The 24,715-nt window shown below is 37.9% G+C and overlaps 1 protein-coding gene across 3 annotated transcripts in view; it reads left to right on the top strand.

The window, feature by feature from the left end:
- sema3b (sema domain, immunoglobulin domain (Ig), short basic domain, secreted, (semaphorin) 3B) overlaps positions 1–8,387 on the top strand; it is a 67,594-nt gene extending 59,207 nt beyond the window's left edge. For 2 of the 3 annotated variants that reach the window (XM_027288437.1, XM_027288436.1), the window contains exons 11-18: positions 17–164; positions 1,451–1,670; positions 1,776–1,867; positions 2,036–2,077; positions 2,576–2,733; positions 2,892–2,947; positions 4,046–4,185; positions 4,558–8,387. In XM_027288437.1, coding sequence (XP_027144238.1) covers positions 17–164; positions 1,451–1,670; positions 1,776–1,867; positions 2,036–2,077; positions 2,576–2,733; positions 2,892–2,947; positions 4,046–4,185; positions 4,558–5,070 — 1,369 coding nt within the window. In that variant the 3' untranslated portion in view covers positions 5,071–8,387. The remainder of the gene's footprint in view (positions 1–16; positions 165–1,450; positions 1,671–1,775; positions 1,868–2,035; positions 2,078–2,575; positions 2,734–2,891; positions 2,948–4,045; positions 4,186–4,557) is intronic. The other variant, XM_010742222.3, reaches the window with a different exon arrangement.
- Positions 8,388–24,715: the final 16,328 nt, after the last annotated feature.

Raw genomic sequence — 24,715 nt, 5'->3', positions numbered from 1 at the left:
TCCCCCTGTCCCCCAGCAGCAGTGTATTTAAAGGCTCAGCTGTGTGTCTCTACTCCATGAATGACATCCGGAGGGCCTTCCTGGGGCCCTTTGCTCACAAAGAGGGGCCCAACTACCAGTGGGTCCCCTTCCAGGGAAAAGTCCCCTATCCTCGCCCAGGAATGGTATGTCAATAACAGTCGAGATCCGTAATATCAAGAGCTTCTAACCCCAGTTAAGTGAAGTGCGTTTACCTCAGTAAATACTGTGTTTTTCTCTACAGTTACTGTAGCAATATCACAATGTTTGTTTCAAGTAACAGATCTAAATACTTTGGCCCTCTGGTTTCTAATATTTCCATTTGGGGCACTGAACTGTAAAAATACAAAGTCAGATCAATACAAATACATTAATCTCATATAATATTCTTGCGGTATAAGGCTTCTAGGCACTTCAGACACTTGTAGTACTCAGTATAAGACCTCATTTCATCCAAAAGCTCTCCACAATCCTCCCAATCAATATGTGCTTATCAGGGCTCTTGCATTCTGCTAAGCACACAAGTGTAGCGTCAGCAGGATTTGTTATGCAGAGCTCCAGCTGTTACAGCCACAGCAGAACAATTTCCATTGTATTATTGCAGAATAATAATTGTATTTGGCCTATAGTAAACCCTCTCTCACGCCAACATCACCTCATTGGGTTGTAAACTTTGCAAGACAAATCAAATTAAAAGAAAATGATCATGCTAAATTATGCAAAACTGCACAGAAAGCAGATTTGGTGTTTCAAACGCATAAACAAGATCAAAAGTGTTTCACTGCTTGAGAAAACTAAATCTACTGTACAAGCTGTTAAAAAGTACAAAATCTGCTTGATGTTTTAGTAACGGTTGGCATCCTTGAATAAAAGTCCAAGACTGGTATTGTAATTAGAGAGGAAGGCTGGACTCTCACATCCCTGTGACCCATCACACCATAATGACGTCACTGTGAACTGCTGAACCGTGGCTTTGGCATGTCAGACATATTATACCAGTTTACATGCAGAGCAAACACAAAACAAATTGCCCATGCAATACAAAGTCACAATGCAACGTTTGAGTCCAAACATAGCAAAGGGTCCCTGAATCAATCAGTCCTGTTCAGCAGAGCTGAATCCTTTACTGTGCAAGTGAAGAGGCTGGATTATAAAAATGTATTTTGCATTGCTGCATAGTGGCCAAATACTTTTAGAAATATGAAATTATTATTTACAGACTTAATTTGTTTCAAATTTACTACTATAATGTACCATTTTGCATTCCCATTAAAGTAAAGTAAATTGTTTACCACAAGGGAATGAAATGCCCCTGCGAAATAACTTTAAATGAGAGTTTACCTCTACATGTAAGCAGCAGTCTTTACCAAAGCTTATTTTTGTGTTGTATTATTTGACTTACAGCAGCTTTTCTATGTTTGTCCTCCTTTAGTGTCCCAGCAAGACATTTGGCAGTTTTGAGTCAACAAAGGGTTTCCCAGACGATGTGATCCAGTTTGCTCGTCACCACCCTCTGATGTATAACCCAGTCTACCCTATGAGCCGAAAGCCCGTCTTCGTCAGGACTAATGTGGACTACAGCTTCACACAGATTGCAGTGGACCGAGTCAGCGCTGCCGATGGGCAGTATGATGTCATGTTTATTGGCACAGGTGAATGACATGTTTTGTGTTCTAATTCTTAATTTTATATCTAACCATGAGCATAAGAAAACGATGTAGGAAAAGTGACTTGATGGACTACATTTTTCATTTCAGACAAAGGGACAGTACTAAAAGTGATCAACGTTCCCAAAGAGAGCTGGAACAACATGGAGGAACTCCTACTGGAAGAACTGGAGGTCTTTAAAGTAAGAAAACTATGTTACAGTTATGAGCACCTACTGTATGTACTGACATTATATTAAGAAAGAACACATGGCAATTCATGTGTGTCAGATTATCTTAATTTTAATTCATGCTTATTAATTTAATATGTAACATAGTTATTCATATGTTGTATCTTCTCTGCTTCTCAGGACGCCTCATCCATCATCAACATGCAGATCTCCTCAAAACGGGTATGTTTGTTTTCTACCTATATCCATTGAGGAAAGAAAATCTAATATTGTTGCTCAATATTGTTGAGAACAACGATTACTGCTTCACTAAGATGTCCTCTTTAGTTTCATGAAAACAGTAATTGTCTTATAATGGTAGTCCCAGGTCAGGATCATCACTGTTCACCTACTCAGAAATATACAGTACTAAGATGCAGAAAACAGAAATGTGGTGTATTGCCAGCTGTCTCATCTGGGAGGAAGTAGAACCTCACTTTTACATCCTCACTGCATGCAAAAGAAAACAGTGTTACATAATTTAACATGAATACTGGGCTTCCATAAGAATGCTCACCCAACTATTTGCACATTTTACTGTGTATTGACAACTGTCAACAATGAAACCTCACAAGGGGCTGTCAAAAAGTGTTAAGACACATACAGTAGCTGATTTTAACTGAGCACAGTCCTAAATGCCCCTGTTTTAACTTACCCCTCTACTCTACGTCCTCACAACAGCAACAGCTATATCTGGGCTCAGACACAGGCATTGCCCAGGTTCCCCTTCACCGCTGCAGTGTGTATGGGAAGGCCTGTGCTGAGTGCTGCCTGGCCAGAGACCCGTACTGTGCCTGGGATGGAACATCCTGTACTCGCTACCTGCCAAACACCAAGAGGTCTGTGACATAAACACTAAAGGCACATGCCAGTTGATCACTGAGCAAGAAAAGCACAATGAAACTATTATATTTGCAAGTGTATTCAAATACTTTGTGTATTCAATTTACTTTATTTAAAAATTGAATTGTAATATGCTCTTAATAAATATTTACAGACGTTTCCGTCGTCAGGATGTAAGGAATGGTGATCCCAACACCCTCTGCTCTGGAGGTAATATTCAAAAACTATTGTTTTATCTTGAGCTGGGACTAGTTTTGTAGACTAACTGCTGCAGATGTTCAATAGAAAAGAACAAAGCCTCACTCTGATCCTGCTCTGACTCAACGAGACTCTGACACCTCACTGTCCCTGTGCCATAAAATCCTAAATATTTCCACCCTTCAACCCTGATGAACTCTGTACCCCCTGGACCACAATGCCAGCATTTTATCGCATTCTGTCTTTCTGCCACATAACTGAATCAGGCTAATCGCTCAAACTGAAGGAGCTCCTGGGTAATACGATTACATCATGTGGCATGCAAGCTGGGTTGTGTAAAACTAATGAAGGTCAGAGTAATTGTCTCTGATGAGAGTGACATTACCATTTGGCAGCAAATACACCACTGTTTCCCCAATTCTGATGGAAAGGCATTGCTTTTATTCTAACCCAATCAGTCTTAATGTTTATTATAATATTGCTAATCAAATAGGAATTTGAGTATATGTACTCCCTCTCAGGGCTAAGGTAAAGATTTGTGGTTTAGTAATGACAAAGGATCATTGTCTGTAACCCATCACTCATATTGGCAACATACATGACTAAGCAGTGCCAGGAACATAAGGGTCCTTGTTTAGTGCTAAAGATCAAACACGTGACCAAATGTTCAAATCAACCCCCTTAAGTTCTGAGAAATATTCACCAGTGCTGTCATTATGTATGAATGTAGTGAACCAATCTGCAGCCACACAGAGGCTGCATTTAATCAGTGTTGACTAAGACTATTGTGCTATTGTTTTAATGCTATTATAAACTGGGTTACATATTTTTCTTATGAATAAATATATTTATACAATGGCATCACAGAATTGAAAATGTTCAAAAACTGTTTTATAAGTTTCACAATAAGTTTGATTTCTTAGCCAAACACTGTCATCAATTTGTTTCTGTTCCATATTATCCTGTCTATCCTTTTTCTGTCCTTTTGGTTTGTTCAGTTCTTTACTTTCCTGTCTAACCATTTGGACCCTGTATTGGATCGTGGTGATTGAGCGAATGTCCTGAGTTATAGTGGACTCATAATGTCCTTGTCTCTGCTGCCCCCTGCAGACCACCACAAGTACCGCGTTGCAGAGAGGAAGCTTTATGGAGTGGAGGGAAGCAGCACTTTCTTGGAGTGTATCCCCAAATCACTTCAGGCCAGAGTCACCTGGACTTTCCAGAAACATCCACAGAACCCAAGAGAAGAGGTGAGCGGGATGGTAGAGAGTGGAGGGAAAACTAAGAGATCTGATGAAGACATTGTCCAAAGAGGTTTTTCAGGTGTAAACACAAAGTTTAGTTACAAAACTATTCTTTCTCAATGTACAATATTAATATAATAAACTGTAAAGAAATCGCGAAACAATATTGGCATTAATAATAATCACCAAGAAGTCAGAACAGAAACAAAATGTCACTTAGGTCTTAATCAGGGTTAGAGTCAGAATCACCTTTGCATGTGTATGTTGACTTTACTAATTATATTGGTGCTAAGACACACCCAGGCAGATTGTACAGGTGTGTGTGGCATATATTGTTTAGCTCTAACATTTAGACGAAATTTATTTATGTTTTTTCAGGTGCGTCTAGATGACCGCATCCTTCAGACAGACAGAGGCCTTCTTATTCGCCGTGTTTTGAAGAGAGATATCGGCATCTACCAGTGCCACGCCATGGAACACGGTTTCACCCAAACCTTATTGGGCATCACCTTGGAAGTTGTACCTTCAACATCTTCCTCAGTTTCCAATCTACCCTCTGATGCTCCTGTACGATTAGACCCCCGTAGTGGAGGTGGGCCCCCAATGACCAATCAAAAGCTTTGGTACCGGGACTTTATGCAGCTGGTAGACCACCCTAACCTGAGCACCGTCGACCAGATTTGTGAGCAAGTTTGGGCACGGAAGAATGCTGGCAGTGACCAAGTGGATAAGAGCTTTCCTGCTCAGGGGAAGGATGTCCCACCTCTGGGTCCTGCTGCCCGCCCAGCTAATAAGAAGTGGAAGCACCTTCAGGAGATAAGGAAGGGGCGAAACCGCCGGACCCATGATGGGAAACCGAATCCTCGGGCACCTCGCAGTGCTGGGGAGTAACAACGTAGAGAGAGAGATGGAGAGATAAAAGAATGACTGATACAAGGAGAAAGAAAGAGAATGATAGAAAGAGACTGAGAGACCATGAACTCCTGGAGGTGTTCACACATACAGATACACACATAAAAACACATGCACACACAAACACACACACAACACCTCCTCTATTGTGTATATTTATCTATGGATGCCCCCACTATATGGTACCCCAATCCCAGAGTCCTCGTCCCAATGGTCAGCCCCTGCATGTGCTGCCTTACTGCCCAAAATAATTCTGCACGTTCCCTTTACACTGTTCCAAAAGCGTAGTCGACTGTGCAAGTGCAACTGCGCAATAAACGTCATTCCCTTTGCCTCTGACTGTATATGGAAGATGGGTTCACAGCACAGGATTTCCACATCTTTTGTTGGGTATTAAAGTTTGCATACTGCATGTCATCTACAGATGTTATGAAACTGGATAGTTGTTCACAATATGAACATCTGGACTACACCACTGAAAACAAAAACAGCCCCAAAGTTTTGGAACTCTCCTTATAGCTTTTCTTACCTGAAGATTTCATTAAAATGTAGAAAAATTGTGGACTTGAGTGCTGCGCAAAATAGGAAGGAATGGAGAAAACGTGACAACTGGAATATACTGCAAAGTAATGGTCTCTAACTGGAAACACATTTAACAATTTATGTGCAATTGCACGAGCATGCAAACAAACACTTTTCTACACAAACATTATTTCTACATAAGCAGATGAATTTATCAACTTCCTGTGGTGCTCTCATTGCACATATTTCAAGTAACCTCACTTTTCACATGGTTTTGTGTGCATATTACATAATGCAGTCACTGAATAGGTAGAAATGCCAGCAGTGTGGGGCAGCCTGTGGAACAGATCAGCATGTTGCAGAACTGGTATATTATATAGTAGGTTTTTTAGTGGTTTCCTTGGGCACATTGAGGCATGTTGCAGCAAAATAAATCACACAATACAATGTAGTCATGGTTAGAGAACAGTTGCATCTGGCCAGATATGATTATATTGCGTTACTGGTCCAAACCACTAGAGAATGAGGGGTGGAAAAACTACTGGCATTCCATGATGTGAGAGAAAGATGAGATGTTTACAGTACACAGACAAAGCTGGAGCACAAAGAAGTCAAATCTCTAAAAACAAATAAAACCAGGATTACATCGAAACAAGTTTAGTTTAGTAGGTTTTATACGGCATCCTGAACACACACAAATATATATAAACATTGGAATGACAGAAGAAGAGCTTCGACATGATACAAAACCTCACTCTAAATCTTGTTATTTATTGGTTTTATTTTTTTGGTGTTCAACGTTTTGTACATTAACATTAAGAAGAAGTCATGAACATGGTGGTTTGAGTGGGAAGCATTAATATGATGCAAAGGTAGAGGAAAGATCTTAGTGGACTATAATATGACAACCCATGTTTCTGGGCTACAGTACACACACACACACACACATATACACACAGTATATACTATATTAGCATGATATTTATGAGTTCTATGATTTTTGTATTCTACGCGGTACAACCTTTCTCTTTTTACACTGTTCTTGCATATGTTGTTTGTGATAAATAGATATATGCAAATAATATGAGATGAGTAAGTCGCTGATTCCTCATTCAGCACGGTAAAATGCACAGAAAGCTCTTCTTTGGCGCTACCCACAATGTATTTTACTGTCTGCAAAAAACGAACAAAAACCTTCCATCTGACTCCATACACTGTCGAAATCACTTCTCAGCTTAGTGTTACAGTCATTAACATCATTACTTTTGCTGCTTAACGATGTCATCTTTTCTTAATGGACAATTAGTATGATAAGATCTTCCTCCTCTGTGTCTTTAGTCTGATCTCTCTGTGTGTATTATCTGTAAAGAAATCTTGTTTGTTGTCTGTGCTAACATGGTGTGTGTAGCCTGCCCCCTAGTGTCTATTGTGTGTACAGGCTTGAAACTACAAGAGCCTACCTGTCATATGACACTTCATTATATCATAGTCTATCCACGTTAAAGAAAGCGACTGGCCTTGTAAGATAAAACATGCATTTATGTCATGAATTCATGAAATCTAAATATGATTTTTATGATGAATATATGATCTAATTTGTGTTGCTGCCACATATTTCTCAGAAGTGTCGTTTTAAAGACATTCAGTATACTGAAATTGGCTAAATCTGGCTTTTGTGGGTTCATTAATTCACACAGGTCACGATTCCAGGAGGCAACACAAAGTAGGTCTGTGAGTGGATTTTAGATGTATGGAATCATTGTTGTTGTTATTTATATACCTTCCTTTTAGAGATGTAATTAACTCTTTGAACTGAACTGAACTGACTGACTCCTACAAAAGGGACACTCAGGGACATTTTGACCCCACATCCAGGATTTACAGTAAAAATGATGAGGGTTTAAATGTAGATGCTGTCTAAACATGCACACATCTGCATTTAAACCACAGAACTAAATGAATTAATTCACTAAATAGAGATTAAATTTATTATTCAGTTTTCTTTGATAAAAGGTTATTTACATTGGTAGTGATGTCAGACTCGACTGTGTTTCCCTTTTAAGTCAGCAGTTGTTTTGTGCTCTTTTGAAATTGCATGACCAATGTTAGTGGGTAACGCGTTTGACAATGGTGCAGTGGCGAGAAAAGAGCAAGAGAAAGAAAGCACAATGTTGAATATTATTATTATTCCTATGTATTTATGTGCAAAGATAAGCTGATATGTTGTGGTGGATTTTTATTTTTCTTATAAATGTAGATTTTCGTCTGTATTGTTCATGTTCTGCTGAAAAGGACTCATCCTCAACATATTTTGGACATTACAGCCAATGGGAAAGCTCCTTCTGAACACAGTGTCTAATTAGAGTCTTTGTTGTTCACACAGCCCTCCAATCAACACCCCTGTTGTATCCCATGCCATGTGACGCACCCCTGTACGATAGCTCACAAGGAGAGGCTTGTGTATGTATGTGTATGTGTGAATAAGAGAGAAATGTTTGCTTGTGGATTATGTGTAATTGCATGTGTGTGTGTGTGTGTGTGTATGTGTGTGTGTGGGAGAGAGAGTTTTGGGGGGAAAGCAGAGCTCTGTATATAATGGCAAAGGAACAGTGGTGTGTGTGTGTGTGTGTGTGTGTGTGTGTAGAGAAGGTCTGTAGGTGCAAGGCCAAAGTTAACGTGGTGCACTGTAATACTCCCAGAGGTCTTTGTGAAATGTCATGTCAGATTGTTTTTGATTAACACAATAAAAAATATGCAGTTACTTAAAAATGAAATTCATGATCACTTCTGTATTATATGGAGGGAAGACAGGGGAAGGTTCATGAATCTGCCTGAATGGGTTTATTTTGCAAAAATTAACCTGTGTATTATTCATTGATTAAAAATGCTGGTCAAGTTGAAACGAGCGAATAACTAAACAAAAACTATATCATAATGAGAGTACACCAAAGAAAACGTTAAAAAAAGGTTAAGCATTGAAATATGCTTGATATATAAAGTATATATTTGAGATGTGTCAAAAATACATTTTTCCACTGACCCTGTCCACAACACTGCACATCTCTGCTTCTGAGTTGGGATTCCAGTGGTGGTGGAATGACAGTGATAACATCAGGTTCATACCTTGTGTTGACCTTGTGGTGTGAAACACTGAGCCTCTCGGCTTCATCTTGAAGAAGCTTGTTCTTATCCTACACCTGGAGCTCAGCTTTGAAGTTTGGCTGATATATGAGTCACTTGTAGATCCTTGTAGTCTACTTGAAAGAGCTTTATTCTTCTTCCTCTTAGTGTTGTGTCTCTTACCTTAGTAGAAATCTTTGTGGTGCTGAGAGTTTCTGGATTAGTGTAGCAGCTTTGAATTCTAAAATATGTAATCTGCATCTTGACCACATGGTGGCAGTCACGTTACAATGTAAGGTGCATGGAAAATCTCAATGTTGTACTTTGTTAAATGAACTTTGTCCATTCCACAATGTTATTCATGTATTGCTGACAATCGATATACAGGGCTGTATATGCTGTTTGGTACTGGAAATCTTCAATCTTAATAAAACAAAAGCAAAAATCCCAAGCAGCGCAGCTACTGAAAGCGAGAAACAAGAACAGGAAGGCTCAACAAATACACCTACAGCAAGCTGCCATTCAGTTTTATACTTCCACCACAGAGAGTGGTGACTGATCTAAACCTGTTTAGGTATCAAACAAAGCCAGTTATTAGTGTGTATTCTAGTTATTGCATCGTTATCAAAATCCACATCTTTTGGTTTTCTTCTTTTTGTTTTGTGAGTATTTGAATGAGTGTGGTATGTATGTGTTTATGACATAATCAAATTAAATCAATGATTAACCATAAAAACCTTCTCATGCTGGAAGTGATAATACAAATAGTGACGGAAAGAAAAAAAAAAGGAAATAGCCTTTTCACCTTTACAATCAGATATTTCACTGTTAGATATTTACACAATCACCTTGTCATCATTTCCCACTGGGTCTTCTGACAAATGGCATAAATAAAAAATTTTTTGTCTCCTCCTGAGGTGCTCAAAGTGAAACTCAGAGTGGGATTGTTAATAAATCAAAAACACAAATATGAACATAAAGACACATAAAAAAGAAAGAAAACAGAAAATGTTTCTAAATACCTCCTTGAAACAAAATGGCATATACAGTACAACTTTTTTTATGGGATCCATACGCTCCCCTCCCTGTCTCTATCTCACCCCACCCCCTTCTATCTGTATATCAGTGTCTCCATCTTTGACATTAAGACCCACATTCTTCATACTAATATCATCATGACCTGCCTGTCAGCAGGGAACACAGATCTGGGAGCACAGATCCACACAGGACAGGAACGAAGTACACACACACACAAATAAGTGGGGCCACTTGCATTCCTTTACACACAAAAACATTCACATGTGTTTAAGTATTTGGACATACACACACACACACATGCAGTATGTGGTCACCAGTCATAAATACTAAATGAAATTGGGCCTATATTACTCAAACTGGCAACCCATTAGTTCCTCAGTGTTTTCAATGGCCTTCATTTTTCTGTATACATTTGTGTGTGTGTGTGTGTGTGTGTGTGTGTGTGTGTGTGTGTTAAAATGGCTCTGCAGTGGTCCACGGGGTCCCAATTGAGGGCTCATTTCCGTATGCTGATTTTATTGGGTACCACTTACGTGTGTGTTCTTGTACTTCTATCTTTGTGAGGACTTGGTTTTTATATTTTTTTATTTGTGAGGACATGTTGTCAATTCCCGCCTTTTCTTCAAAGGGCTGTTTTATGCTCAAAAATTTAAAATTTAGAATCAGATTTTGACTAAAGTTAAGATTAGTGTTATCTGCACATAATTTACCAAAAGTTTCTAAGACAAACTCTTTTTTGTTGGCAAAGAATTGGAATGTTTAGACAAGTTTGACCTCATCTTGAAACACTAAAACAGTTTACAAATATGTAACATTTTATAATAGTCAAAAAAAGAACAAAAGAACACAACATGAAACCAGAGACAGGGAAGGACAGAGTCAGTGGACATATGGACACTCACACAAAAACACTGGATTTTGGGGTGTTTTTGATCACTACCATTTTCAGTCACATATCTCTCTAACTGGAATAATGTAGTAATGAAAACACTCTGTAAGTTTTGAATCATCACATAATCATGACTAAAAGTAAAGTAGTCTGCACTAGCTATTCGGGGCATTACATCAGCCAGGGTCTCCACAAGTACAAACGTGTGTCTCTGTATATGCACTGAGTCTTAATCCTTATGTGTCCTTATCCAAGTACTTATTTGTGCGTGTGCGTGTGTTGCAGGTGCCTTTCTCTCTCCTGTAATTACATTTCCATATATAGTTGAGTGTATCATAACAAGAGAAGGTAACTTTGGCACACAGTGCCCTCTATATGAAACATGAGATCACTAAGAGCCCAACATACACACACATACACACACTGAATTCCATCTATATACACCACTATGTTTACATTCAATTTGTTGCACCAGAAAATGGGAATAAAGAAGGCTTTTTCATGTCATTCCCATGCCATTCAATACAATGTCAAACACAGATATATACGGAGACTTTAAGACTGTAGATTACAAAGAGTAATTCCATCAACACAGTTATAAGAACACAAAGCTTTGTGTTTTTTGCTGGTCAAGTATTGGGACTGCAGTTTGAAATGTGTTCATACAAATGCTGCCTATATTACTGTGAGAACACATGTAGCTTCAATCTTCACAAGATGAGCACATCAGAAGGACCCATATGTTCTCACAGGACTGGACTCACAGGTTTATCCAACACAAATGCTTAGCTTGAAGCCTGACAAGATGGATGTTTGCATGATTTCATCATCTTGCAAATCCAGCTGCTTCATGACCTTATGGTTCAGGACCATTTTACATCCAGGACATGCTCAAACAATACACCCCAGTCTGTCCAGTCCAGTCTGCTACTGGCAGCTTACTATGAACAGGGCCCAGCTACTGCTCAACAAAATCACAAATGTTTCAGTCAGGACAGCAGAAACTCTAAACACACACTGTTGCAGACTGAACCTTGACCCATAACCAAAAACTTAAAAATGTTTTTTTTGTTTCTAAATGTGAAGCAGTTCAGCATATTTGATGAAGTTAAAGTTGAAGTTAATGTTCTTGCACGATAGCACTGAATTGGGCACAGTTTATACAAATCCTGTGAGAATGTGAATATAGCTTTGTCATCATGTCAACCAACAAGGTATAAAATGTTACTGGCAGTGCATCGAATGCCAGACTCCCATAAGCAGATGAGTGGGTGGTAAAAACCTGTCCAGCAAAGGTTTACTTGAAAATCAGATTATTGTTATGGCATGGCAGTCTCATGATGTGCAAAAAGGACAAAAAGGAAGGTATAATATCCAACAAACAATCTGATTTTGTTTTCAGTCTTTCAACATTGTGACCATACATCACCCACAGATTAAATAATATAAGAGGATGTTTAGAGTCTAAGCTGCAGAGAGGATTTAACCGTATCTGCCACATGGATAAACAATTGACTACATACAGAATTGTTTATGGTGAGATTTAAATGGGAAACAGAAGAATGTGTATTCCTGTGATTGCATCAATCTCTTGCACAGTAAACACATCATATGGTAAATGTAAAGCAGTTTCAATGAACCATTATAACTGCTACCATGCTATTGCCATGAAAGTTAGTTAACTCATCGAGCTGTAGTGTGTGTAGATCATTTCAAAATAAACAGAAGAATTATATTCTTCCAGTGGACCTCTTATGTTTCATGTTAGAGAAATAAAGTTACATTAAAGTTGCCATCATTCAAAACAAACAATAACTTTTTTGTTCAAAGATACTGTTCAGCCAAACCACTAGCTTTTTCTGTAACTCGATGAATTGATTCATCGATTCTCTGCCATGGAAACTTCTTAATTTATGTTGTCTTTTTTGATTATCCTTTCAAAAACAAAATGTAGAATTTTGTAATGAAACAAGATTAACCCCATATGGCCTGTCCGTTACTTACCTATACAATATGCACACCACCACCACGCACACACACCAGCTATCAGGCAGTGAAACAGACTGACAGGTCTAATGATTAATGAGCCTAATTAACCATAATTACCTCGGTGATTAGCCTTAGCAAGTTAAAGAGCCTGTTGACACAAAGGAGACAGGGTTCCCATTAACTTACCATGGTCACCCATTCATACACACGCACACAAACACACACATAGACTTCTGACCAGTGCTTGATTTGAGGTGATGGAAGCCTACCACCTTGACAACCCAAACCCTCCCCCAGCAAATTGTTTCTGTGGAGAACAAATAACTCAGACACAAGAAAGAAAAGAAAAAAACACAGTAAAGAAAATCAGACAAAAAAACAAAATAGAGAAAAAAAGAGAGACAAAAGCTAGTCAGATACACTTTAAAAGATATATGAAAGAAGAAGGGATAAAAAAGGGTTTCAACCTAAAGTGTTTAGACAGTTAGCTGACAGTATGGGACATTTTATTCTGCTCAGACATAAACATACCTCGATCTATCTCAAATTACTAAATACCAGCAGCCAAGTAATTTAATTAGAGTTTTACTAGCGTTATACTACAAACCCACAGACAGTGTAATGAATCGGCTTGTCTAATACCAGAACCTCCCGGTCTTTGTTATGTCAGGTGTCGGCACATGTGCAAGTAGAGAGCAGGCAGCTTGAATATTAGACTGTTATTGAGCTCTCTTTAACTGGTATATGGACTTTTAATGTACATGTTCTGCCAAAATGAAATGTCCCCTGAGCAAAATCAGGATATTCAGTCATCTGTGTAAGTGGAGGCGCTGCTGTGTCCCCGAATCACACGTCATTTAATCACCTCTTTACACAGAAGAGCTGGCGTAGTGAGGAGTTCATACCTCATACTTAAATGACAAAATACTGTAGGTTGGTCGGTCGTCAGTACTTCCAAAACTGTCCCATATGACTGAGTCAGAAGTGAGTCTTGTGAGAGTTTTCAGCCACCGTAATGGTTGGCAATTAAAACTACCTCATCAAGGTTGGGATAAAGAATGGCATGTTGAAAGAGACCATTAATAAAGAACAGCATATTTTTAAATTGGGTATCAGAATCAGAATCAGAATCAGAACAACTTTATTTATCCCGAAGGAAATTAGTGTGCCAGAGTTACAAGAAATAAAGAAGTATAAGCAATAAAAGAAGTATAGGCAAAAAATAACAATAATAAATAATAGAAATACAATAAGAAATGCCATATGAAACAAGTGATAAGATAAGGAGTGCAAGTTAAACCAGAGTATAAAAGTATAAAAATATTTCACGTGGTATGAGAATTAAATATGAAATGTAGTAATATTGCACATTATAAACAGTGTGTTGTAATATTGCACATTGATGAACAGATAAGAAATTTACAGTAAGTGGGTGAGTTTTTTTATTTTTTTTTTTTATTAAGATTCCCTGCGGCTGAAGGGAGAGGAATTATAAAGTCTGATAGCCTCAGGTAGGAAAGATCTCCTGTGGCGTTCTGTGGAGCTCCTCGGTGGAATCAGTCTACGGCTGAAAGAGCTCTGACAGGACGTTAGTGTGGCATGCAGGGGGTGATCAGCATTGTCCATGATACTGAGGAGTTTCCTCAGCATCCTCCTCTCAGACACCTGCACCACAGGGTACTGAAACCTCCAAGTAACAAAATGTACAGCAATCAAAAGATTCTTTGGAATAATGACTTGATGAAAGACTTACATGAGTAATATACACGTTGCATGTTGTATATACCGTATGACCTGCTCTGTATCAGTATGAGGTACAGTTACATGAAACCAAGCAGTAACAGAAACTTCAAAGTGAGTGTTTTTCTTTATCAGACTAGTAAAACAGATACAATGTCCAGGCACACAGAGATCATGGCGGAGTTCTTGAAAATGCTTTGTTCTGTATAAAAATTTATGTTATATTCAATAAAGTTCAAGAATGTAAAACCTGAAGAAATATTGAGCTTGGTAAGTCAACAAATAAAATACATGCACATGCTCACATACATACACAGACACACAGGAAGTTGGACAGTTGACAATGCGTTAGTCAGACCACGTAGGGTGCATGGCTTCCTGCTGGTCTAGGTGTGACCACAACTTTAGGAAGGAAGTAGCCGAGTGACCACTGCATTTAATGCAGGACACTTCCTCTGACAGACACACACAAACACACTGCAGTTCTCCAAATGAAGTTTAATCCTTAATAAACACACAGTATTACTAATCGTTCACTCCACTACAATATGAAGATAATTCTTCACATAGGAGCAGTGTAACGGTTCCCTGGGTAATTTGAATGTGTGTTTCCATGCCCAGCTGATTGTAGGTGGAAACACCTGGGAGTTAGGAAGAGTATAAAGCTCCACCCATTAACTTATCTCCGCTCTGTCTTTCTCTCTGGCAGGCTCCACTCAGCTCTCCAGGCTGCCTCATGTTTTTTTGGTTTCTTTCTTTTCATGGCACACAACAGCTCGCATCTACACACTTTCACTCATGCATACATGGACCTTCACCACTCATTGTCTGATTAACACACCCCATTGTTTCTTTGGCTTGTTTTTGGTCAAAGTTGTTTGTGTTTTTGAGTTCCTTACAATAAATTACTACAAAATTTTGGCCTTCAACCCGCGTCTCCCTTTGTGTTTGTCATGGCTTTAGAGCCGGGTCATGACAGCAGCAAGTATAATGTGTATGTGCGTTTGTGTGTGTGTGTGGCAGCAGAGAGAGAGAAATAAATGAAATCAATATGTGCATTATAGAAACCACCAGAGGCAAAGGGGTAAAATTGGAGGAAAAGTGGGATAAGTCTAGCAAATAAACAGTCTGAAAGACTCGCAATGAACTTATGAACTTTCTTTATAGTTTCTAATTTTAACCATTCACCATCGTAGTTTCATTGTTTGTTTTATATGCATACTTATTGTAGAGAGAAAGAGAGAGATGGTCTCAGGTGGGAACTTCCAGAGGTGCCTGCTCTGTTACCCAGTACAGCAGCTGTTGCACACACACACACACACACACACACACACTTCAGCAGGTCATTACCTCTGACATAATCAAGGCAGTCTGGTAAAGGTCCAAATCCAGCTTTAGCACTGTTCCTAAACAGGAAAAGAACAGGAAGTGAACCATGTGTGACGGTAAACAACCATTGGTATGTGTGATATTGACTCGACTTCCCAGCAACATTCAATTAACATTTGGCATGTAACTGTGTGTTTACTTCCATCTTTAAATAACCAGGTGTCCGTCCCCTTTCAGTTCCTCTTCAGTTGTTTATTCCGCTCTGGGTAAAAAAAAAAGCACCTCTTTGTCTCTCTCTTTCTCCCCATCAGTTTCTAATACCTAAAGGATGACTCTTTCAGCAAAACCACATGAAAACACATGTTCTCCTCTGTGTTGCAACAAACATCTGCTTACAGCTACAGTAATATTCTTGTATTTGTTGAAAAGGATCTTGCTAATGCCAGGAAATTACAGGCCCAAATATCATCAGCTGCAGTTCCCGACGAGAGGCTGCATCCTGAAAATGATGACAACGCACCAGCAGCAAGTGGATTGTCTGAATGGTAGACACAAGTGCAAATGACGCCAGTGGTGAGTCATTACTTTATAAATGATGGTCAGATATACAGGGGGAGCGTAACTATACAGAGTCTGGCTCTTTGACAAACAACAATCATCTGTATTGCTTTAAACTCATAGAGAACATCAATGTGCTCTCTATTGTATGTGACTTCACAAGGAAAAGCAACAAGGGAAAGTTATACATTATATAAAGAACCATTATAAAATCATTATAAAAGAACCAGTTAGGAAATCAACTAATCATGTATAGGAAAAGCACTCCTTGATCATTCTTCCGGTTAATCACTGTGGTTCAACATGCCTCACTGCCAACCTTCTTCTATCCTCTGTGCAGGATAACATCACCCATTATACTGCACACTGGATCAAGTGACATTTTACTGCAACCATAAGAAAAACTAAAACTGGATTACACATCTCTGATCAACACTGTCCTGAACCCTGGACTCTGACCATGTATTATTTCTGGCTTTTTGCCTGCCTAGAGACTTCAGCTTTGACAGAATGGGCCAGTTTTAGCCATGGTTCAAACACTACTGCTGAGCGCTGGGCCTGCCTATGGACAATTTTAAGGCTTTTCTGGGCTGTGGGGGCCTAATATGAAGCGATGGACTGGTTAGTGAGTTTCTCAACATACACTTTATTGCCTCATCCAGTAAAATAATGTTCAAAGTGACATTTGGTGAGCCAACCACACTCCAATGACTGCTACTTCAGCCATTTACATCTACAAGTCCTGAAAGAACTACAGACCTGTCAGTGTGACACTAGAAAAGTCATCAGTAATCAACTCACTGTCATTGTCATTTACAGTAAATGTTTAACCTGCGGATCATATGCCTCAGTGCAGTGCTCCTGTTATGCATCATTTGTACACATTTAGAATTCAACTTTCACTTCAGACAAAATTCGCTGAGTATAGAAGACTGATTGAGTGCTTTCTGCTAAAGATGGCTGACACTTGTGACCTAAACAATGTCAAAGTACATCCAAACTGTCCCATCTGTCCAAAATCCTACTACATGGCTTCTTGGGGGATGATGGAAATCTTAAATAAATATTTTCATCCACTACATTTTACTTATTTTAATCATTTATTTTTATTTCATTTTACTTAGTTTATTCACTGCATTAACCATCTACATGGTTCTCCGTAAAAACACCTGCAATCATCAGTATCTCTCTCTCTCTCTCAAAAAAAAAAAAAAAAGATTTCCAAAAGAAAATTCTTAAAAGAATGATGTCATTTTGATTTACAGCCAGCCCACATTTGGGAAACCTTGACTGCTTTCGTATGATTTCCAGGCAAAAGATTTCTGTTGTGGCTTTTGCATTACATGATAAAATTAACAAAAACAAAAAACAAAAACAACATTCTTCCCTTTTCTGAGTTTACCATGCATATAAGTAAACAAATGACTGCAGTTCCACAGTGCAACAATTGATCTATGTTAAACACACCTTATTGTGTTACATCATACTGCAATATTTATATATATAATATAACCATACCATATAAAGAATACACATTTACTGCTGAAGATACTTGCTTTTGTAATACTCATGCCTAAAGGAGAGCACATGTACACACATAAATCTGATTGAATTGACATGTTTAGATATTCAGAAATCTTTGTATTTAATCAAGTGTAATTAAAGCACTGAAGGGTGCATAGTTTGTTTGATTACAAGACCATACTGTCTCTGTATATTATGACAAGACGATAAGATTTTTTCTTTTGTGATTGTAAATGAGAATCCCCAAGAGGGTTCAACAATGCAAAACTTTTAAGCTCTTGGCTTTGTGGTTGGATATTATGCACAAACATGAATCATATTTTAAGATTTTGTTGTCACTGTGAAGCTGTTGTAACTTTAGGGTTCAAGATTCTGTCAAACAGGAATCATTTTGGCAATTGAGACGTGTTTTTCATGGCATAAGTTACAATAATCACTCTATTCCCAATAATGGATACATTGACGTATTGAAGAGAAGCATCTGTTGGAAGTTATGTTGCTGTGAAAGTAGAAATTCAGGCCAATAAATAATTGTTATTCATCATATCAAATGAAAGTCTAACATTTTGGAAGAACTGTTGACGGGCTAATATTATTAAATGAGGAAAATTAATATAAATTTACTGTTTTATTTTCATGGAAAAAGTATGTTTTCACATTTCTACACTGTCACTAGGGACAGTTAACAATTTGACTTAAGTTCACTAATCATTAAAGTCAAAAAACATTTTTGCTACGTGTCAGAAATGTTTTCAACCCAAAACAAAGCTAGACAAATCGGTTATGAACTTTGGAGCTTTAAGGAAATCTTTGAAACTTTTTATGGGACTCAGTTGTAAATAAATCAGATCATTTGTCTACTCTCACTGGTGAGTATAAATATACGTCAATACATTTGGATAAATTCCCTTCAGATTGTGGTTCCTTTTCAAAGACAAATCTTCATGGTGGATTTAAAATGTCCACACCATTTTCATTAAGCCTCGTTTCAAGATGCAATGAGGAATTTTTATCTGTGGTTTTTGTGAAAGACGCCTGGAAGAGCAAACACATTCAGACCTTCAACATGAAGGAGAGTGAAGTTTTTGTGGTTGTGTGGAACATCAAGGGGTCAGCAAGTGATGAACGACGCTGGTCTGAATACTGGAAGATAAATAATACACAGTTCTGCTGAAAGTGGCTCATATAATGTTTGAGCTTGTGTATTGTCCTGTGAGGTTGTGGTGTAATGACACTATCTACCTAATGAGTAATGATTTGTATTATTGAGACCGAAACACATGCCTTAACCGCTCTAGTTCAGACTCATAACAGGCTGTGACACTCCGAGCAATTGTTCATTTTTTCCCCCCAGAGGAATATACTTGTGACTGAACGTAAGAGATTAATGACCAAACTCGCTTTCTCTCCCCGTGAGGTTTCTTTCGATCTCCAGTCAGTCCCTAATTTCCCTTCAACTTCCTGTTTCTCTGCCTTCATCATCATCATCATCATCAATTTTTCTTTCCCAATTTTCTCCTCATTCTTTCAATCTTCTCCTCTTTCTCTCCTGTACCAATGCCCCACTCTCACTTTTTTGTGATCCACCACTTCAGTACTTCTATCCTTGTTTCTTGCTCCACGCTCCCTGTGCTGGTCCCCATTCGTTTCCCACACTGGAGATTAAAAGTGCTGTATACAGCATTTTTCAACAATTTGTTCTTGAATTAAATATAATACCTTGGCATAATTACCATAAATACGTTGATGCTATTAGTCATCATAACCATTGCCTCATAGTAGTGATATTTTTAGTGCTAGAAGATTTGGATCACATTTCCCTTGTGAGAAGGATTTTTGTCCGATCAAAGGTTTTTTTTCTTTGGTTGTGTTTGCACTGAGAAAGTAGCAGATTCTGTGCTTTTGTGCTCTCAAAACTTTGCAGATTTGACACAAATTTGAAACCTAGTAAATGTTCTTGGTTATCATTTACTGTAAAAAGTAGGATGTTACACCCTGATTATTGTCTACGTTATACCTTTATTTTCTTACCTTTAACTGTATCTAAATTGACAAAAATTTGTTTCATTTTTATAAAAGAAAAAGTAATCATCCGCACCCCATATGTCATGCATACCATGTCACCATGCTTCTGCACAAGCAAAAGTCTGAAAAAGTCTCTGTGGATGTCTGTTTGGACAACCTTTCAAAATGTTATTGATACTTTAAGAAAGTGGAAATCCTTTGTAAGTAAGAAAGAATTAGGCCAATAATTGTGGGTGGATAACGTTTTAACTGCATCAGTAAGAAGGTGGCTGTACATGTGTCTGTTGTTGCACATTATGACTGACAATAACTGACAGGAAACAAGAAAAAAAAGTGGCTTTGAGTCAAATGCTGTGTTGTATTGCGATTTGTTTTTAACAAAAATTAAGGTGATTTCCAGATTATAGAGGAATTATCAAAAGGTGAAAAAGCCATCTCTCAAGTGTGAGAGTCAAAATAGAGTCCAGGTGAAATAATTAAACACATGCAGTGGAAATTATAACACTATTGGGCAGGGCAGGGTCTGCAGTCAGTCATTGTGAGAGTGATTCTTTCCAGCACACAGACATAAAAAGAAAACCTCATGCCTCCGATCAGGATCAATGAGTTCAACAGTGCTCCAGTGAGTACGATCAAATCCAGAACAGAAAACACCGAACAAGAGGAAACTTTTTCTGTAGCTGACAAGAAATAAAAGGAGTCCAACAGAGGCCAAAAGACCAGAGGGAAAACTGCCTCTGAGGCAATAACACTGTTCTGAGGTGCTGTAATAAACTTAAATCAGAGGTTATAAAGCTGCTTTGTCCCGCAACTTTGAATGTAAAATATACTTGAATACATTTAAACTGACAGTGGGACACAGGAGTTTGGCCTCATGTGTCTTAAGAAAGCACCGCAGACAGGAACACAACATATTTTAGGTCTTAGCAAAGGAAACAGTGCAGGCGAAAAAGAAGAAGGGTGAACTCCTGCTGAGTTAATATACACATGCAACATTTGGAATTGCATGTTTTGTCACTTTAACAACTTTCATGAGATGTTTATTATCCTGGGAACATCCAGCTTTCAGCAACAGGCTTTACAGTTGATATTAAACATCATTATATATATTTAACGACTGTTGTTGTCAAGTATTATTACATAAACAATTTTACCATTTCTTATCAGGCTTTTTGTTGGCAAAAGACCCATATACTGGGTACTAAACAATTTATTTGCCATCATTAAAGTAATTTACGTCCATTCAGTTCAGGCCATTATGTCTATTAAATGTATCCAAATAGACTAATTTAATACCATTACATCTAGAAATGAGAGCTATCCTAATAGATCTTTGTCTGTGTTTATATGTAACTCTGTAAACAGTACAAGTGTGTCTCCGTATGGTTTATTACAGGTTATAGAGCCACAAAAGGACTGGGCATTAGCACAAAAAATTTAAAATAAGTCGTTACCTGGATGTATGGCCCCAATAAAGTTTGAGCTTTCCAGTCTAAACAAGTCTGTAATGTATGTAATGACAAAAAATACTTACTGTAATAGAAAGAACAAAAAATAATTTGGCTGACTTCCACATAAGTAATACATAATGCAAAGTAAGTTGATAAAGTAATCCCAGTATGCTAGTATTCTGGATGTAGTCTGTTGTGTTGTCTCTTGTTTAATATCCAGTTGTGATAAGTCAAGAAAGACTGTGGGGCTAAAATATAAAATAAAATAAAAAAATATCTGATACCCACCACATCATATGTTATTCTGTTATACAGTATACCGATTATATTTAGATTTGTTTTAAAAAGGGGTGACCTGTTTGAATTCATCAAAATATATGCAAACATGCAACCCATTCATCATTCATCATCAAATCAAGAATAAAAAAAGACTCATATACTCAAACATCTCATATGATGCAAATTTGCTTTATACTTACTAAAATCTATGGTGGAAATTGGCCCCTTAAAGTTACAAATTGAAATTTTAATGCTCATTCCAAATCATGACAGCCCAGCATTAAAAAAAAAAAGAAAAGAAAAACTTACTGCAGGAATTTTGTACCTTTTCTCAGACAATTTAAGTGGTGATGAATAGTAAAAAACAAAATGGAAAATAAAAATATCCTTACAGGAACCTCAGGATTGTGGACAGGAAATCCCCCTCTTAACCCAAATTGGGCTCCAATCAACCTCTGAAGCTTTGGATGGATTTACACTGCCCTGTGGTCCTGGGTTTTCTGATGAAGAGTTTTATTGTGCACATCCAATTTCTAAAGTTTACTAGTTTCTACTGAGGGCACAAGAAAAAAAACAAGCATAACCAAAAGCAAATCAACTGTAGGGTGTGTTGGTCTTGCTTAGTGTGTAACTATGTTAGAAGTAATTGTGGTCACATGTTTTATTTTTTATGTGCATGTGGTTGAGCATGCGTTTGTTTATGTATATAAAACTTTTTACAGAGTTGAGGATTGTGGGATAGCTTTGTATTGTGTGCCTGCGAGCAGGAGACTGTGTTAGCTGTTCTTGTTCCTCATGAACAATGAAGCTGTGTGTCTATACATTTAATGCATGACCTGTGTATTCTTGAAAGAAAAGAATGAATAGAAGATTTCAGTGTTGATCAGTTACCTGCAATTCACTATTACCTGTGATATATTGGTTAAACATCTTTAAGGGGTCAGCATAAATACAAGGGTTCTATAGATACATCTATGGTCTCCACAGGATACGAGTTTGGTCATTAATTTCTTTCTCAGTCCCACTTATCCTCTGGGAAAAACAAATGAATGATTGCTCAGAGCGTCATAACCTGTTAGGAGTCTGAGCTTGGGCTGTTAAGGCATGCATTCCAGTCTCAGTAATACAACCCATTACTCATTGGGTAGATAGTGTCATTACAGCACAGTCTCAGAGGACACAGAAGCACAAGTACAAGCTTAAACATTGCATGAGCCACTTTCAACAGGAACTGTGATTTTCTATAGTACATGATGTGTTACTGTGATTTTCTACATTAAATGTCATTACTGTTGGGATACTATGATTTTCTACAGTATGTACACAAAAATGTAATAATTATGGAAATCACTCACTTATTGTAAATTAGTTTTCAATACTTTGTTATGTTTTGTAATGTCAGAACTACACACAGGATTTATGGTTTACCAAAATTATGAGCATGAATCTTCTGGATGAATTATTAGACAATCATTGATATTTAGAAAAAAAAAATCATTTTGACAAAGAAAATCTGTGCAGCATGCCTCCGAACACCTGCATAAACCAAGTCCTGCAGCTGCCTAATGAAGTGCGACTAACACACAGAGCACCAATTATTAGAATTAAAGCCACAGGTCGTTCTGCATTAGCACACTTCACTGAGGTGGCTGAGATAAAAGTCTGAACCAGGCTTTGTTTGTCCAGTTCACTTCACTTTGCTTGGAAAGTCATGTTGAGTCTGTTCCGAGTCCAGCTGCTGTTTGTAAAAAGAAAATGATACAGGCACCCTTTTGTGTAAGCTATATTTCAAGATCATGTCCAGCGACAGATCAAAGGAGCGAATAACATACTGAGATAATTGAGGAATTAAAGAAACACAATGTTATAATGTTAAGGTTAGGAGAGCAAGAAGGGAAGGAAGAAAGAATTAATAAATTCTTAAAAAACTACCCTGTTCCACATGATTACACATTTGGTCACACCAGCATTCAAGACAAATGAATTACTGCAGTCAGTAGATTAGTTTGCAGTAAATCCATGACATTTTTTTTTGTGAGCTTCAACTTTGGTGAACTTAGTCATGCAAATCTGTGCCATTGATTAACAACAAGCAGTCTTGTGCTGACTTTTGAGGGAACACAGAATCCAAAATGGAGAAAGATATAAAGAAATTAGTTATGTTTGCTCCTCTTGAGTGTGGACAAATATATGCCAATTATGAGTCTATGGTACAATCAAGTCTTTTGAATAGTGTGAGAAGATAAAAACAGAGAAAATACAAATAACCTTGGTGAGCCTTTCAGTGAGCTTGTTAGTAGCTTGTTAGTAGCTCATGGTACTAGTTTACCAACTAGTACCATGAGCAGTCTGTTATGTAGGTGAAAACTATTTTTGGTCATAATTGTTCCTCATCAAAACCTGCTTTCATTATTTTGTACAAAATGTGTGAATGAGTTCAATCTGAGCTAAGGCGGCTTCAACAATTCCTCTTGTAAAAATGTGTAAAAATCCTCTGACTTTGGAAGACACCACCAGCAGCTTGCATGCAGTGACAATGTAGTGGAAAAATGTAGGCTTTTACCCATAAATTCCTATTTTATATGAGACTAATAATAATAATAGAGACTTGAATAAGGAATATGGCTCCAGTATTATGTCATGCAAGGTAGCTCACAGGTGTATTAATGATAGCTTCATTTTATCTAGGGGAGATCCTGTGATTGAATTATATGAGACACTCAGTGGAGCCTTCATTACTGTGTCTTTTGTGTGTGTCCGTTTTTTCAGCTTTGAGTCAAAATCTCTGCTGTGCAATCAGTACATTAGCATACTAAAGTTTTATACAGGTGTGTTTTCTGGGTCTTTGTGCATGCACATCTTTACATCTGTGTGTGCAAAGCATGTGCACAGATTCATCCTGCCTTTGTGTGCACTTACGTGGTTGCAGTAATTGTCAGGGTGTGAAGTCGTTTAGTGGGTTCAGTTGCAGGTTTATGAGATGGTCTGTTTGCTAAACCTACAAGAAGCCATTGTTACTGCAGTTTTCCACAAGTGTAACAGCCCAATTACCCTCCAATCACATGCATGGTCAGACCCAGTAACCCAGGGTAACATAATGGGCTAACACTAGGTCTGTAAATCTGCACATTCATGCATATAAAAGCCAGTAGTTTTGCAC

Source organism: Larimichthys crocea, chromosome XV, assembly GCF_000972845.2.
Source record: "Larimichthys crocea isolate SSNF chromosome XV, L_crocea_2.0, whole genome shotgun sequence".
NCBI classification, from domain to species: Eukaryota; Metazoa; Chordata; class Actinopteri; family Sciaenidae; genus Larimichthys; species Larimichthys crocea.
The sequence above is the reverse complement of the archived record's forward strand: the minus strand, read 5'-3'. Positions and strand labels throughout refer to the sequence as shown.